Genomic DNA, 17430 nt, shown 5'->3' with positions numbered 1-17430 from the left:
TGTACATTTTGGTATTCAGACTCTCAACCATAAAGGAACATTTGGCTTTACCAAGTGCAGTTTGTCCCAATGAAAACATCTCATTGACTATCACTGAACGTCACTTTCAGCAAGGTATGGGGTTGCCCGTTATCCTCTTTGCACAATGGGATGGTATAAATAAAAGTTAGGGGGCTGTGTGGGGTTCATTCAAGTGGGAGGTGCAGGATGGGCTTGCTCTCTAAAATTATGTTCACAAAATAATGGCTTTTAGCAATTGTTTTTGTTGTTTTGCCGATCAGATAAAAGACCTTTGGCAAGTAATCCTGAATCCAGCCAAGAGTATATCTCAACCAGCAACAAGGTACGCAACTGCTTTCAACTTTGTTGATTTGTCCCATTTTTTTCTACAGATTAAACAAACATGTACACAGCCTACTATGTTGGGTCGTCATTGCTAGCCTTACATATTTTGGTTTAAATTCTCCTTAACCATTCTAGCATCAAACCTTGGTCAACATGTGGCTATTCCAGGAATTCTGAATACTTGACACTATACTTGGGCTTTCCAACTTTGTTTACTTTTCATCTATTTCTATATATATATATATATATATATATATATATATATATATATATATATATAGATAGATAGATAGATATAGATATATTTTTATTTATTTTTTACTTTTTGGCACTATAAGTTGCTGTTTAATTCTCATCTACTTCCATTCCAACTCCCTTCCAAAGCATTTCTGCTAAATGTGGCAAACATGGTGAAATTGGACTTTTTCCCCACTGTATTCCAGTCCCAGAGCTGGTATACTTAGTTGGGTGGGTGGAGGCACAGCCCCCCACCTAGGTGGGTTTGACATAGTGAGGTGTATGTTCAGTTTTACTGTTCACAAAGTGTTTCGTTTCCCAGTTAAAAATTTCAATAATATGTAGTTTCGATATAGTGACAGCTCAGTGTTGTCATCTCAGTAAACGAAAATTCGGGTAAGCGAAAATCCATCTACTCAAGTAGACCTATACATATATATGTGTGTGTATATACATATATATGCGTGTGTGTGTGTATAGACATATATATATACATACACACATTATATATAGGTAGATATAGTGTGCATATATATCTATACAGACACATACATAAATATATATGTGTGTGTGTGTAATATTTTTTATATTGTATACATTTTGGTAGTTGTCATTTCATTAGTCATCCAAAGAATAGTCTATCACTGTGGGGCACTGATGTCCTTACACCTAACAGATTTCAAAGTGAATAGCATTGCAAATGTTAAGGAAGAAAAATATATTGGAGTAAGACTTGAAACCTTAATGAACTACAACATACATATGGACTATGTCAAACCCACCCAAGATAGAAATGACATGGCCAAAGTGTGTGCAAAAAAAAAGAAAACGCACAACAAATGCAAGTAACTGAAAATAAATGACTTAAATTTGCTGTGTTTGCAGATACTACCTGGCATCACTATAACTTGTATGAGAAAGCTCATTGGTTAGTAATCATTAAGAGATCCACTTTTATTATTATAGGTTCATAGCCAAGTATTAGGCTAGCTAATAAGCTTAGCAAACCTGTCATCTTAGACTCCTCATCTTCATACTTTAGAACTTCAGTTATTGGATGATGCAGTCAGCAAATATGTATGCAGTCGCACAGATGAAGACTTATGCATGCAGCCAATTTTGGGGAGGTGCAAACCTCCTTCAGAGTGAGGGATACATACTCTTGATCTGCACTGTTTTTATAAATCATTTGATAAGCAGGGAACATTTCTCAGCTCCTTGTCCAGCTGATACTATGTTATTTGGGGCTGGAAATCATACCAAAGCTGTAAGTTAGAACAGGAAGAGTAAATTTATTTTTTATCTTGGATTTTAATTATATACGTTAAGGCAGTTTTCAATATAAGCTAAGGTTTGTCCTCATTTGTCTGTGTTTTACTGTTGACCCTTCATCTATTCCCAAACAGTACATTCCCTCCTGTTCACGTTCATTTATATTGGACTGTTGTACCAAGCTGATATTTTCTTGTTGTTTCCGCATTCCATTTATAAATGTGACTTTTGCATATTTATCAAGACCGAGTGTCATTCTTACATCGTGTTAAAAAGTTTTAATTAGTTTTAGTTATGTTTGCAGATCCTCATCTGGTGAGCTGTACAATTTTATAACATCCACGAAGAGTATATGAAATGTCTTTGAAAAAGGTTTTCGAAGTTAAACTGTAACCATACCAAAGTCTATTATGTAAAATGATTAATGGGTTAAGGACAGGACAAAACAGTAATGACACAGAATCAACCTGGAATATCCCCCCTTTGTAATAATAATTTGTCCTTTATCAAGGCCCAGTTGCAAAGTAATTTGCCACTGTTTTACAGTCACTGCAATGTAACTGCTAAATGAGGGGTATATCTTATACACCTGCAACCACCCCTTTACCCATGAATGTGGGATACTATTGAAGGTTTTTTTTTTTTTTTTTGTAAACTACCCTTGCCATACTCAGATTCTTCCCAATTACACTTCCTCTGTTATGGCATTATTTAAGAATAGTATAAAAAACTCAGCAATGTACTGAATATATAAATTTAATAAACTAAAGCAAAACTTTCAGGTTAACAAACCCTTCCTCAGTGCAAATTAAAAAAGTTCAATACATTTCATTTAAAAGCTCAGATTCATAAAAGTACAGCTAATCATACACAATATTCAATTAAACAATTAACATAAAATAAGATATCATTCTTTAATTGTAAGCAATACTGCTTACATTTAAGAATTGGTTTAAGGCTTGCAGTTTGGCTAACACCTGGTGGGTGGTCAGCTTGTAATCATGCAATCCACTCATATTCTTTAATTTCAAGTTTGTTATTTATATCACCCCCCCTCACATTTTATATACCATGTCAATCACCCTAAACTTAAAAACATGCATTGGGCCATTTTCACTAATATGTTTCGCTAATGCATTTGTTGAAGCATTCCTTTTTTTTTCTGCTCCATGTTCAATTATTCTGTCCTTTATATGTCTTACTGACATATCCATGTAAAAACTAGAACATACCTTGTAAGTTGCAGTAATAGACATACATGGAGCAGAGCATTTAAGGACATACACTTTCTTTGTAATAGGGTGTGTAAAAGCCTTATCACTATTAATACTAGAGTAGCAACAACAGTTATAGCATTGGTAAGTACCCATGTTATGCAGCTGTTTAGACATCAAGGCATATCTAGTGCCTTTATAACATAACATTTGTTTTAAACTAGAAAAATTGTGGTAAGCAAACCTAGGTTTGTTACCTACAATATTCTGTACCTCTGTTACAGTTGTTAGTATGCCCCAATTATCCATTATAATTTTATTTACACCATTTGTTCATCTACTATTGGTAGTGAGATATTGTAATTTAGCATCATCAAATAAAACCATTTGTTCATTTATTGATGTTTCATTACTATAATATGGATTAGCTTGGGTCTCTCTCATCCCTAGAACATCAGTACTTACATTACTTAGTAGTGTTTCATCGTAGCCTCTATCTATAAATTCATTAATCATTTCATTAATGTGTGCAATGCACCCATCGATATTGGTATTTAACCTCCGGTTACATACAAATTGTCCTTTGATAGTTCCCTTAAAGATGTGTGAAATATGCATAATCAAAGTATAAATATTTGTTTCTATGTACAGCTTTCTTACACATGTTTGTATGCCACATCCATTGAAGAACAGATCCACATCCAAAAATACAATTAGATGAAAGACATAGAAAATGTCAAAAATTCAGCATTGCTATTCAGGTATTCAACAAATTGAAAAAAATTAATCATGCCCACCCTCCCAGATATAAAAAAAAAAAAAAAACACATTAAGTGCTTAAAGCAGGCAACCTTTTCTAAGTAACAATTTGGAGCACTGTACACAAAATCATTTTCCCATTTATCCAATACCAAATTGGTATACATATTCACAATGGGTGTACCCATTACAACACCTGATATCTGGTGGTAAAATTTGTTATTAAAAACATTTAAGAACAGATAATCTTTTGTTCCATACGACTTTCTTTTATTACCTTTTTGTTCTGTCATGTTTAATTTTTTCTAGATGGCTACAAACCAGGTCTGCATCAAATCCAGTATATAATTCTTAATATGTGTTTTTTATTATTAACAAGATTAATGCGTTTGCAGTATGAAGACAACTCATTTTTCTCAGTGTTAAGCATTTGTGTAAAACTGTTAATACCTTTAGCCAGAAGTTTCACACTGCATCTGAACCCAGGGTTTTCCATGTACGACCTTCATTTTTTAAACAGCTTTCTCCCATGCCCTATCTGGTCATAGCTTTCTCCCATGCCCTATCTGGTCATAGCTTTCTCCCATGCCCTATCTGGTCATAGCTTTCTCCCATGCCCTATCTGGAAATAGCTTTCTCCCATGCCCTATCTGGTCATAGCTTTCTCCCATGCCCTATCTGGTCATAGCTTTCTCCCATGTCCTGTCTTTTATGTTGGATCTTCCAACTCCATTTCTTTTAACTCTCTCATCCAGTCAGAATAGTTATTATGTTCAACGGTATCTTCATAAATACCCATTTCTTCTTTTCTGTGATGTTTCTATTGCTTTTTGCTTTACTTCTCATTTCTCTATAAATCATTTTTGTGTCATCAACAAATTCCAGATATTTCTTACGTCTCTTTACATTTACATGTATGCCATTTAAGTATTGCTACTTGCATTGATATTTTTGGTTTATTATTGGAAATAGTACATGATAAATTGTAGTCTCTCAATGCTGTGCATTGATTTTACCATAACTATCTTTGTAAGGGTTTTAGATCTGTTCCCTTTTGTATATTCTTCTGACAGTAATGCTCATCTTAATTGTTTTACAGTTTTTTTTTTTATTCAGTTCTTCCAGGGTAACATTGTAACTGGTCCCTTTCTTTCATTTGTTGGTCTATATTTTTTGTGGCAACACTTTATTAGTTTAGCTGCATGGTAGTGTATCCTACTTATTTCTGCTATGTTGCATGAATTTCTCTTAATAGTCCTGTTCACCTGGTTTACCACATTTCTAACATTTTGGGTCTTACTCAATGTAATAGATTTCTTTTATTGATTTCAGTAGGTTTATCCATCTCTATAATAAATCCAGCACCTCTTTCCCTAGATCATTTTCTTTAGACTGAGGGCACCTTCTTTGCACTCCATTTTCTGCTTTTTCCCTTTCAGTGCAATTGTAACTGGGCCCATCAAGTAGCAATATTGTCAGTGTCAGAGGATTAGCCAATTCCTGCTCTTTACTTTGCTGTGCATTTGTAACTGGACTTTGTACAAGTTTCCTACAAAAGGTTCCAGTGCATCACCCTGTTGTGTATCTTCTCCAGACACATCCTGCTTCATCTGTTGTTCCTCCTCCTGGAGACTCATTGGCATATCATGCTGTGATGGTACCTGTGTCAGAGTTTCCACACTAAAGCCTTCACTGCACAGATAGTCTATCATAATAGTTGCCTATTCTGTCCCTTATAACATTTAGATGTTTCAGATACAGAATAACTGTTTTATGCAACTGCTACATAAAATATGGGAAATATTTTTTTCCTAAAATCTCAGGACATTTGGCATTTTTTCAGTTTTTATGCAGAACGCAACTGCCCAAAACTGGCCAGAACCATGGCTTTAAGCTCAATGCCAAAAAGTGCATTGTCATTCCCTTTGGGAAAAATTCGGTGCCCATGAACTTCCACACAGGAGGCAGTCCACTAAACACTAAAGGTGTGATAAGAGACCTGGGGACATAGGATGAAAGCAACCTCTCCTTTAATAACCACATTGCCACTGTAGTCATAAATTCCTTCTATATGGCACATCTCATTAAAAAAGGTTTCTCATCCAGGAAGAAAGAGGTCATAATCCCTCTCTACTAGTCCCTCATTAGACCTATTACAGAATACAATGCCACATTTGGTATGTACCTCAATAGACACCTACAACTGGAAAGGCCACAAAAATACCTCACTAAGAGGATCTTAGGCCTTAGATACATGCCCTATATGGACAGACTCAAAAAACTCCACCTATACTCAGTTTCTTAACACCTACTTAGAGGCGATCTCTACTTGACCTACAAAGCCATGTCTGACCCAGAGCTGCTAGATATGTTACAGCTAAAGAAATCCCAATCCCTCCATGCCACACACTCCAGGGACCTTAACCTCATTACCACAATAAAGAGAACATGCTGGAGGGACAGGTTCATAATCCAGAGACTTCCCATATCTTGACGAGTGGGTGAGCAATAGGAAGTTCACCCCAGGGATCATTTCAGTGGACTTGCTTGACAGGGGCACTGAGAACTAACTTTGGGTGGCATGATGCCAGGGAATCTTCTTGGGCTAGACTTACATAAGATCCAGGGCCATTAGTCTAGTACACACCTATGAACTCAAAGAGGGACTGTCCCTCGCAAAGTGGGACAGGTGGTAACCCTGGCCACCCTGGATTATCCCCTTTTTGAATTATTATCCCCAGAATAATAATTTTAATTTGTCCTTTATCATGGCTTAACTGAAAAGTGGTTTGCCATTGTTTCATGGTCACTGTGATGTAGTTTATCACTGTAGGGTTATCTTATACATTTGTAAGCATTTTATCCAGGACTGTGGGACACTGTGAAATGCTTTTTAGTAGTCCCTCCATGTCATAGTTAGAGTCTTCCCCCTTTTTACAGTTCTCCACTATGACTTTATGTAACACATGATCTTTCATTTCATATGACTTTCTTTTATTGCCCCTTTGTTCTATTGCCATAATTGAGTTTTAAATAGGCAAAAGAGAAGATAAGTCTTTAGACTTTGTTTTCTAGAAGCCACATTATATCCATGGCCTAAGCTGTTAAGTAGACAGCTTAAGGGGTTAAGGGCAAGGCAGAATAGTAACGGTGACAGAGTCACCCTGGACTATCACCCTTTAAATTTTTAACCTCGGGATAGTAATTTGTCCTTTATCATGATTTAATTGCAAAGTACTCTGACATTGTTTCATGGTCACTGTAACATAGTCTATCAGTGTAGGATTAATCTTATACATTTTTAAGCACTCTTTTATCCATGAATGTGGGATACTATCAAATGCTTTTTTGTAGTTAATCCATGCCATACTTAGTTTCTTCCCCTTTTTACAGTTCTTCACTATGACTTTATTTAACATTAGATGACCCTTTGTTCCATATGACTTTCTTTTTTTGCCCTTTTGTTCTACTGCCATTATTGCATTTTCTTCTAGATGACTATAAACTCTGTTGGCATCAATTCCTGTGTACAGTTTATACATCGGTAGGCAAGTTATTGGTCAATAATTTTTGGGGCAGGTTCATTCTTAAGTAGGAGCATTGTTTTACCTGTTAGTCAGGCTGGTGTCTGTTCAGAGTGCACATATAAACAGTTCTTACTCATGACTAAGTCTTAGTGCAAAGATGTTAATACGTTTAACCAAAAGTTAGGTACCGCATCGGGGCCTGGTGTTTTCCAATTAGAGGTTTTTCTTAACTTTGTTACAATCATCCCATTTCATCTCTTGTATCTTCAAACTTCTTATTCTTTCTTTTACTTTTTATCCATTTAGCATCTTTATTCTGTTTCACAGAATATTCATAGATACTTCTCCAAAATGCATCTATTTCTTCTTTTCTTGGTGGTCTTTCAATTCCTTTTACCTTGTTTCCCAATTCTCTATAAAACTTTTTTGGGTCATCACTAAATTGCTTATTTTGTACTTTTCCTTTATATTTATCTGTGTATCTTCTAGGGTTTTCTGTCTGTGCTGAGATTTTTAGTTTGTTATTTGTAATAGTGCATGATAGATCCTGGTCTGTTCTAATACTGCACACTGCTTTAAAAACATCTCTCTCTCTTAGGATTTTTGTTGATCTATTCCCTTTTCTACAGTCGAACAGTGAAAGTTTTTGTCTTAATTGCTTCATATTTTTCTCTATTCAATACTTCCATGATGGTATTCGATTTCTCCCCTTCCTTTGTCTCACTACCCTGTATTCGCGTGGTAGAACTTTTTCAGTTATTAGTTTAGCTGAACAGTAATGTATCCTGTTTACTTCTGTTATATTGCATGGATCTTTGTGGACAGTCCTAATTACTGTGTTCATTTATTTTATCAGACTTCTGACTTTTGGGGTTTTATTGACCTTCTGCAATCCATTTCTTTTATTGATTTTAATATATCTATCTTTGTCCATTAAATCAAGCAACTCTTCCCTTAGTTTATTTTCTTCCAAACTAAGAGCACATCCTTTGTTTTCCACTTCCTGCAGGTATCCTATAGAAAGTTCTATAGCATCTTCCTGTGGCACCTTATCTTCAATTTCATCCTGTGCCATCCATTGCTTTCTCATATGGGAACTCACTGGCCCATTACTCCTCAATGTTAACTACATCAGAGGTTTCCAGTCTCGTCCCTTCCCTTGCTAACTTTAATTGAACATGTGTACTGGTTTCCTATGGAAAACTCCAAAATATCTTGATATGGCACCTGCCCCACTGCTTCCTTTTCCACTGGTTTCCCCTTAATTTGGATATCCATTACTCTATATTGTTGTGGTGCTTTCTGCATTAGATATTCTACACTGAATCCTTCACTTTGCAGGTGCTCCATAACCTTAATTTCTATTTCTTTAACTTCTCCATTACTGGTCTCCTTTTCTACTTTTCCTCTGTTTTCTTTTTCATATTGTAAGATTTCCCATATCCATAATCCTTTGCCTGTATTTCTCTTCAAATATCTTTGGTGCTGCTCTTTTTGTATTGGTTAATTTTGCTTTCTCCTTGGCACAAATATTACGCCATATTAAATCTCTTTTTCCTCCCCATGTCCATATTCCTTCTTCAGATGTCTCCTGATCTTCCTGCTTCTCCTTACTTTGTATTACAGCATCATGCTGTAATACAGTCTGTGTTAGACTTTCTATATTAAATCCTTCACTTTTCAGACACTCCATAAAGTACAGTTGTGTACACTTACCATAAATGTAGATGTTAGAGTGTATTCACTGTAGCAGTCATCAAACTTGGGTTATCTGCCTGCAGGTAGCCCTCAGTTGGCCCGAATACCAGTCTTAGTATTTCTGCGTCAGATGCTGTCGCTTCTTCCATGACGTCAGGTCATCAGGGGTATAACACAGGCAGCCAATGCCATTACATCAGTTTTTCTTGCCCCAAATGTCAGGAGCCCCCAAATAGGGAGCTAGTATATGGTGGGGAACACCACCAGTAAAAAGTAAATACCCATGCCATTAGAAATAGCCATAGAGAGGAGAGGTGGACAGATAGAGAAAGCCAGGGGGCTGGAGGGAGGTAAACCAGGACTGCAACAGTGAATACACTCAAACATCTACATTTATGGTAAGTGCACACAACTGTACTATGTTTATGTTTCACTGTTGCAGTCATCACACTTGGGTAGATTCCCAAAGCTGAGGCAGTGTGGAGGCAGGTGTTAGGGGTAGCTAGTGGGCCTTGCAAGATTGCTGTAGCAAATCTAACCCTGGATTTGGAAAAGATAGGCAAGTGGCAGTGCTTGGTGAAGGTGTGTACAGAACTCCAGATTGCAGCTTCCAGAATGTCCCTGGTAGGGACTCCCCTGAGAAATGCTGTAGCGGTAGATGTGGCCCTAGTGGAATGTGTTCTGACCCACTGAGGGGTTGGTTTTCCATGGTGCATGTAGCAGAAATGGAATGTGTGCTATCCATTTGGAAATTGTTTGTTTTGAAATGGCCTTACCCTCTGTGCCTGAAGCAAAGCTGACTAGCAGCTGGTCAGATTTTCTGAAAGGTTTAGTCCTATTAAGGTAGAACCTGAACTGTCTGTGCATGTCCAAAGAGTGCAGTATCCTTTCCCCTTTATTCTGAGGGTTAAGGAAGAAGGTTGGTAAGTGGATGGATTGGTTTAGAGCCACACTGGACACCCCCCTTAGGCATAAAGGATGGGTTTAGTCCTTAGGGAAACCCTGTCCGCATGGAAAATAAAGAAGGGTTCCACAGCCATTAGTGTCTGTAACTCAGACACTCTTCTAGCTGAAGTTATGGCTAAAAGCAAGGCTGTTTTCCAAGAGAGGAATTTTAACTCTGCTGAAGCAGCAGGTTCAAAAGCATGAGCTTTTCCAGTACAAAGTTACGGTCCCAGGCAGGGGTGGGTGCCCTCTTTGGGGGCCTTAAGTTGTTAGCCCCCCATAGGAACTCTTTGATGAGAGGGTGAGAAAATAGAGGTGGCTCAGTATTATAATGAGCCGAGACGGCAGACACATGAATCTTAATGGAGAAGGATAGGCCTCTGTGGAGAAGCTCTGCTATGTAATCCATGATTAGAGGTAAGGAGGGTACTGCTGTGTCCTCTCCTTTAGACTGAGTCCAAGAACAATCTTTTCCACTTTTCAGCATAGGATTTCCTAGTACTAGGCATTCTGGCTTCAAGAATGACATCCAGCACCTGTTTGCTGAGAGTTGCTGGTGGGGTATTCAAGGGATAAGCCAGGCTGCAAGGTTTAAGGGTTGCAATTGTGGATGCAAAATCTGTCCCTCCTGTTGAGACAGCAGGGTATGAGTCTGGTGTAGGTGCCAGTGTGGCACTGTTGTCAGGCTGTGCAGGAGTGGGTACCGGTGCTGGCGTGACCAGTCCAGGGCAATCAGAATTGCTCTTGGTCTGTCTTCTTTTATCTTGAGTAGTACTCTAGAGAGAAGGGGCAGAGGGAGAAAGGCATAGATTGAGAGATTTTCTCATTGAAAGATATGGTATCCACCTTCTAGACGCTGCTGTGAGGGTTCCTGGTGTAGTATTTGCTTAACTGGTGGTTCTTGGGGAAGGCAAAGAGAAACACCTCTGGATCAGAAGGTTGAAGGTGTTAGGCTCCAATTTCCACTCATGTGGGTCTAGGAGATTTCTACTTAAGTTGTCTGCCAGTGAAGTTTATTTGCCTGGTAGGAACTTAGCTTGTAGATGGACTTGGTTGCTCAAGGCTGTGTTCCTCAGGGCCATGGCTAACCTGCAGAGTGGGTAAGAATAGGTACCCCCCCCTGCTTGTTTATGTACCACATAACTGTGATGATGTCTGTTTTTATCAGTAGTTGTCCTGGAAGGATTAGGTATTTGAAAGCTGTCAGAGCAATCTGTACAGCTGGCATCTCTTTTTGATTGATGTGCATGAGAATCTGCCTTGGGCTCCAGTGGCACTGAATGCATTTGCCTGCCATGTGAGCCCCCCATGCATAGTCTGATGCATCTGTTGTCAGGGTTTGGGTGGCGTGGGGTTGAATGAAATGCAGTCCCTTGTTGTGGTTGCATGCTTCTGCCCGACAGAGGAACTCTGTCCTTAGACAAGGTATGACAGGAATGACTGTTTCCAGGTCCTGAGAATGCTGGCACCAAAGACTTTTTTTAAGTACCACTGAAGTTTCCTCACATGCAGTCTTGCATATGGAATTTGTAGAATACGTGAGGCCATTGAACCCTAGGGCTTGCAGTATTTTTCTTGCAGATAGCTGGGTTCTGGTGGCCATTTGTTTGAAGTAGTCTGTCAGTTAGACATGTTTTTCTGAAGTGAGAAATGCCATCTGGGAGGTTGTGTCCAAGCTTGCTCCCAGGAATACAATCTTTTGACTGAGTAGTAGTTAAGATTTCTTTTTGTTGATGGTGTACCCCAATGAAGTGAGAAGGCTTTTTACAAATGCCAGGTGCTGAAGCACCAATTCCTGACTGTCCGCCTGAATCAGGCAATCGTCCAAGTATGGGTACATTTGGAAATTTCTCTGCCTGCAGTATGCAATGGCTAGAGCTATGCATTTTGTGAATACTCTGGGCGCAGTAGATAAGCCAAAGGGAAGTGCAGAGAACTGATAGTGCATAGATCCTGCCCTGAAACGTAGATATTTCCTGCATGACTCCCTTATGGAGATGTGCAGATAAGCTTCTTTTAAGTCTAGAGTGACTAACCAGGCATCTTTGGCTAGCATAGAGAGAAGCTGTTGCAGGGTAAGCATCTTGAATTTTGGGACCACCAGAAAGATGTTGAGAATTCAAAAATCCAGGACTGGGCTCATGGCCAGCCTTAGGCATAGCTAGGCCTAGGCTGGCAGCTGAGCAGCCAGCTCAGTATTATTTGGTGTGGAGTAGACCAGGTTGGGGGCAACAACTGGATGTGGTGGTGCTGTGCTGTGGGCCATTGCCTAGGGCACTAGCTGATCTAAGGCCGCTGCTGACTGGGCTCCAAGAGCCCTCTTTTCTGGGCACAAGGAAAAGTCTGGAGTAGAAACCCTGACCCCATTGAGCATAGAGAAAGTACTTGCCTTTGAAACTCTGCCCACTGGTTTGGAGGAAGGTCAGGAAACCCTCTTGGGGGTTGGCAGTGAATGGAAGTAGAATTTGTTCCCCTGGGATACAATGTGTAGGACCCATCGGTCCCAAGTGATGGACATCCAGTTTTTTGCATGAAGGGCAAGTTTTCATCCTAGGGGCACAAGCAGTTGGGCAGGGCTGGGAAGTAGAACTGAGAAGTCATAGTGAACTTTTTCCATCGGGGGGGGGGTTGTTTACCACTCCCTGTTTTTGTGGTGGAGGCACTACATTGCTTAGATCTCTGCATACCTTGAGACTGTAGTCTGGGTGGCCTGTTTCCCCTGGGTCTTGTCTGGGAAGGCCTTGAAGGGGCTGGAAAGGACCATTGTTTTGAAGGGCAGTGCCTACTGAATCTAGGTGGTTGCACTTGTAAGAATTATTTAACAGTTTGCATAGATTTAGCTTTTTCTTCTGTCTTTTTAAGAACTTCTTCTGCTTTGCTGCCAAACAGTCCTTATTTAAAGGAGCATCTAGTAATTTGGATTTGACATGATCTGGCAAGGTTTGCCCCTTCAGCCAAGTATGTCTTCTCAGTACAGAACCAGTGACTGCAGCCCTGCAAGATGCTTCCAAGGCATCAAAGCCACACTGCAAAGTATGCTTACTAACTTGGTTTGCAGAATGTATTAGCTCTTGTAAACCTTTACTTTCTGCACAATCGGGAAATACCATTTTTTGTTTAATTAGTTCCATAATATGTTGCTAGTACTTCAGCATGTGAAACTGGCACTTTGATGCCCTGATAACAAGAGTTGCAGAGGTATATACCTTCTTACCCCATCTGACTAAAGCTCTGGAATCTCTGTCCGAAGGGGTAGGAATTTTGGCTGTAGTAGCCTTAATACCTTTATGTCTCTGGGAAATGATCTCTGGATCAGCAGTAGGATTCTTGAAAAGAAACTTGTGGGAATCAGGTACAGATTTCCTAGGGGCTGGGGGTAATGTGTCTGGAGTAAGACTGGATTCCATAAAAACATCATCTATAACATCCAGGACAGGGGGTATAGCTAGAGGCCTGTGCTGAGATAACTCTAAAAATTATCTGAGTCTCTTTTTGGACTGAGGGTAATCTTGGCATTCCCAGTGGAAATGTTCTTTTAAAGTATGCAAGGTTTCACCAAAAGAAAAATCCTCTGGAAGGGAGGCAAAGGGAATGGATTCCTCTGCATCTGAAGCCTCAAACTGATAAGGCCATATCCTGATAATCAGAAGGGTCAGAGTTTATTGGACTCCTGTTCTGTAGAATCAGGAGGAACTTCAATTCCTGGTCTCTTAGCAGGGGAAGGCTGGCTTCCCCTAATTAGCATAATAAGGTCTTCAGCCATTCTAAGCATTTGTTTTTGTGGCATGGGAATTTGAGCATGCGCTTTGGTCAGTTTTCTAGGCGTAGTGCATACTCTGGGGCTAAGGAACTCTGTAGTTTTAGATAAAAATAAAGTAGTCAGTCAGTTTGATTCGAACATCGGTAGGATGGAATACACCCTCAGAAGCCGGTGCCTGCACAGCGGCTCCGGACCCATCTAAGGTAGAGACATCCGCTGGTTCTATAGTCTAAGAAGCATCTCGCGGCATACATAATGGGTCTCAGCAGAGACCTGTGAAGCCACAGAAGCGGGCATCAGGGGCTGCAAAGATGCCTCATTGAGTGCAGGCAGACAGGTGACTAGCTTAATGGAAGCATCGTCATCAGTTTTGGACCTATGCGGCCTGTCTTTGTCTTTATCTTTACGACTTTTTCGGCAGATCGGCATTCGGATTGGTTTATCGAAGCCATTTCAGAATACAGAGAATGACAGCAAAATTCAACAACAAAAACAGCCTGACGATGAATGGTTCAGACATTATACAAGGCACAAAACTGACCGCGAGGGACAACGTGGTCTGGGCCTAAACAAGTGATGCAGTAAGAATGAAAATCTCTGAGAGGTAATTGCTTTCCACAGGCAAGACAATTGTTAACTTTTTCTGACATCGGTTACAGCAAGAAAAAAGGATCCTCAACAGGGTACTTCACTTTAGAAGACTTTAGGATTATCAACTCAAAAATAAAAATTTCAGGTAGCGGCCAACCGGCACTTGTGAACTGCTTCTGCTTCAGGCTCTGCCTCGGCGAGAAAGACTGATGTAATGGCGTCAGCTACCTGTTTTATACCCCTAATGACCAGACGTCAATGAAGAAGCGACAGCATCTGACGCAGAAACACTAAGACTCTGGTATTCGGGCCGACTGAATGCTACCTGCAGGCAGATAATCCAAGTGCGAGGACTGCAACAATGAAATACGAAGAACATCTTCAACTTCTACTTCCCTAACTTCTGCTTTACTAATCTTCTTTTCCACATTCCATCTTTGCGATATTAATTTTCTTATTGTCAAATTTTCCATATCTGGATGCCTTTGCCTATATTTCTCTTCAAATAACTTTGTAACTGCTTTCTCTATATTAGTTAACTTGACTTTCTCCTTTGCATAAATATTGCACCATAACAAATCTTTCTTTCTTGCCCATGTCCAGATTTCTTTTTTATGGTTTTCAAAAATTTCTAGGTTTTATTTACATTTTCTCACTTCCTTTGATGCTTCTTTTTCCAAACAGATCAAAGTTTCTTGATCTATATACTGTTTTTCAAAAATCTGTTGCATTAATGAACATAAATTTTTATTTGAAGCTTCTGACAAATTTTCTTGTGAAAGTATTTTCTTTCTAATTTTTCTCAATCACTTTGTATATCCTCTGTCTGGTAATTCTGAGCTTTTAGCATAATAGTAACAATACATAATTTCTTTCTTATCCTCAATAGTCCACTCTATTGTCTTTTTAGCTTTTCTTTGGCCTATCAGTTTTTGTGATTTTTGTGGACTACTGATACTTTCTACAATGGAGGGGGGGAGGGCATCTTGGGCCTGGCCTAACCCCATTGTAGGAATGTTTCCAGACATTGAGGATTCTACACTATTTCTTCCCATCCTGGAACCTATGTGCCTACCAGGATTGGGCACTTTTTTATCCTGGGACTTATGCCACCAGCTACCTTTTTTTTGTTTTTGCCTTACTTCTGTCCATGATATATGCTACATAAATAGTGTATATATCAGTGTTATCTCACTGAGATTTTGTGAAAAACTGGGCCCACCTCGCAAAGGTACTCACCAAGACTTGAGGATGAATTCAATTTCAGCACTACTACTCTCCTTTGCTTGCTGACTTTTCATCTCCCCATGTGAGTCCTTTTGTGTCGCACTAGAGCAGTCTTTTGTCCAAAACATGTATTGCATTCAGAACATTTATATGGTTTCGCCCCTGTGTGAGTCCTTTCGTGTTGCACTAGAGTAGTCCTTTGTCTGAAACACTTATTGCATTCAGGACATTTATATGGTTTTGCACCAGTGTGAGTCCTTTCATGTTCCACTAAAACAGTCCTTTGTCCAAAACACTTATTGCATTCTGAACATTTATATGGTTTCACCCCCGTGTGTGTCCTTTCATGTTTTACTAGAGTACTACTTTGTCTGAAACACTTACTGCATTCAGGACATTTATATGGTCTTGCCCCCGTGTGAGTCATTTCATGTTTTACTAGAACACTCCTTTGTCCGAAACACTTATTGCATTCAGGACATTTATATGGTTTCTTCCCACTGTGAACTAACAGATGATATCGAAGGCCACCAGGTGTTGTGAAACCCTTACTGCATTCAGGACATACATATGGTCTCTCCTTCATGTGAGTCCTTTCATGCATTACTAGACCCCCCCTTTGTCTGAAACACTTATTGCATTCAGGACATTTATATGGTTTCTCCCCACTGTGAACTAACAGATGACTTCTAAGGTTTCTAGTTGTTATAAAACCCTTATCGCATTCAGGACATCTATATGGTCTCTCTCTCTCTCCCATGTGAGTCTTTTTGTGTTGCACTAGAGCACTCCTTTGTCCGAAACACTTATGGCATTCAGAACATTTATAAGGTCTCGCCCCGGTATGAATCCTTTCATGTATTACTAGATGGGTCCTTTGTCCAAAACACTTATTGCATTCAAGACACTTATATGGTCTCGCCCCGGTGTGAATCCTTTCATGTATTACTAGATGGCTCCTCTGTTTGAAACACTTATTACATTCACGACATTTATATGGTTTTGTTTCTTTGTGAGCTCTCGGACGTACTAATGGACTTTGCTGTACTATAGAACTTGGGTCACATTCAGAGTTCATGTTGCAGGTGTATACTGGATGAGGCTGTGCTACAGGTATAACAGGATGCTTGTCCGACCCCTTCAGAGTTTGAACAGAGTGCTGCAGGTTCTCTGTAGGATAACGTAATAGACAAACCCTAAGTGATGGCTGTGGAATCCAGGAAATGCTCCATTCTCTGCTCCCATTGCCTATAAACAGATTAATTATTAGTTCTGTATCACAATGATGAAATACATGCGTTTCATTTTATTAACAGAATACATGCAGTTTTTTCTATTGTAAATATTATGAATTTATTCTCCATTTTTAAAGTTAACATTTTCTGCTGCTATTAACATGATAAAAAGAGCAAAAACAATTCAGACTCAATTTATAACTTAATCTTCTATGTACAATTTTAATAGGTACAAAAACAGTACAGAACTAACAAAATAATTTGCAAAAATCAGTAGTTTTGAATATATAACATACCAACCAATCATACCTACAGGCATACCTCTCCACTTGTCCTAATATTTATTATTTATTAAAGTCATACTGTAATTGTAGTGTAACGGACTCCCATAACATTGTTTCATCTTTTCATGCAAACCTATTTATACTTTGCCATTTAAATGCAACATTCTGCACTTCCCCGGGAGGCTGAAAGTGGTCCTTTCAGATTAGCACTGGTTGCCAAACTTCAAAAAAAAAAAAATATATATATAGATAAACTGGCAAAATGTGTGATCTAGTGCAAAGCACATTGAAACTTAGTGCTACAATGTAACAATGTCACAATGAAGTGCAACAATG

The 17430-nt window shown here is 39.1% G+C and overlaps 2 protein-coding genes across 2 annotated transcripts in view; both read right to left on the bottom strand.

Moving 5' to 3' along the window:
- The window catches only part of LOC122814430 (zinc finger imprinted 2-like), a 1129715-nt gene that overhangs the window by 127356 nt on the left and 984929 nt on the right, over window positions 1-17430 (bottom strand). The window lies entirely within an intron of this gene.
- LOC122813903 (zinc finger protein 436-like) overlaps window positions 15578-17430 on the bottom strand; it is a 923997-nt gene continuing 922144 nt past the window's right edge. The window contains exon 6 of the mRNA XM_044086450.1: window positions 15578-16823. Coding sequence (XP_043942385.1) covers window positions 15646-16823 — 1178 coding nt within the window. The 3' untranslated portion in view covers window positions 15578-15645. The remainder of the gene's footprint in view (window positions 16824-17430) is intronic.

This window comes from Protopterus annectens, chromosome 10.part0 (genome assembly GCF_019279795.1).
Source record: "Protopterus annectens isolate FY-2018-M chromosome 10.part0, PAN1.0, whole genome shotgun sequence".
Classification (NCBI taxonomy): Eukaryota; Metazoa; Chordata; order Ceratodontiformes; family Protopteridae; genus Protopterus; species Protopterus annectens.
Note: the sequence above shows the minus strand (reverse complement) of the source record. Positions and strands in the feature narration are given on the sequence as shown.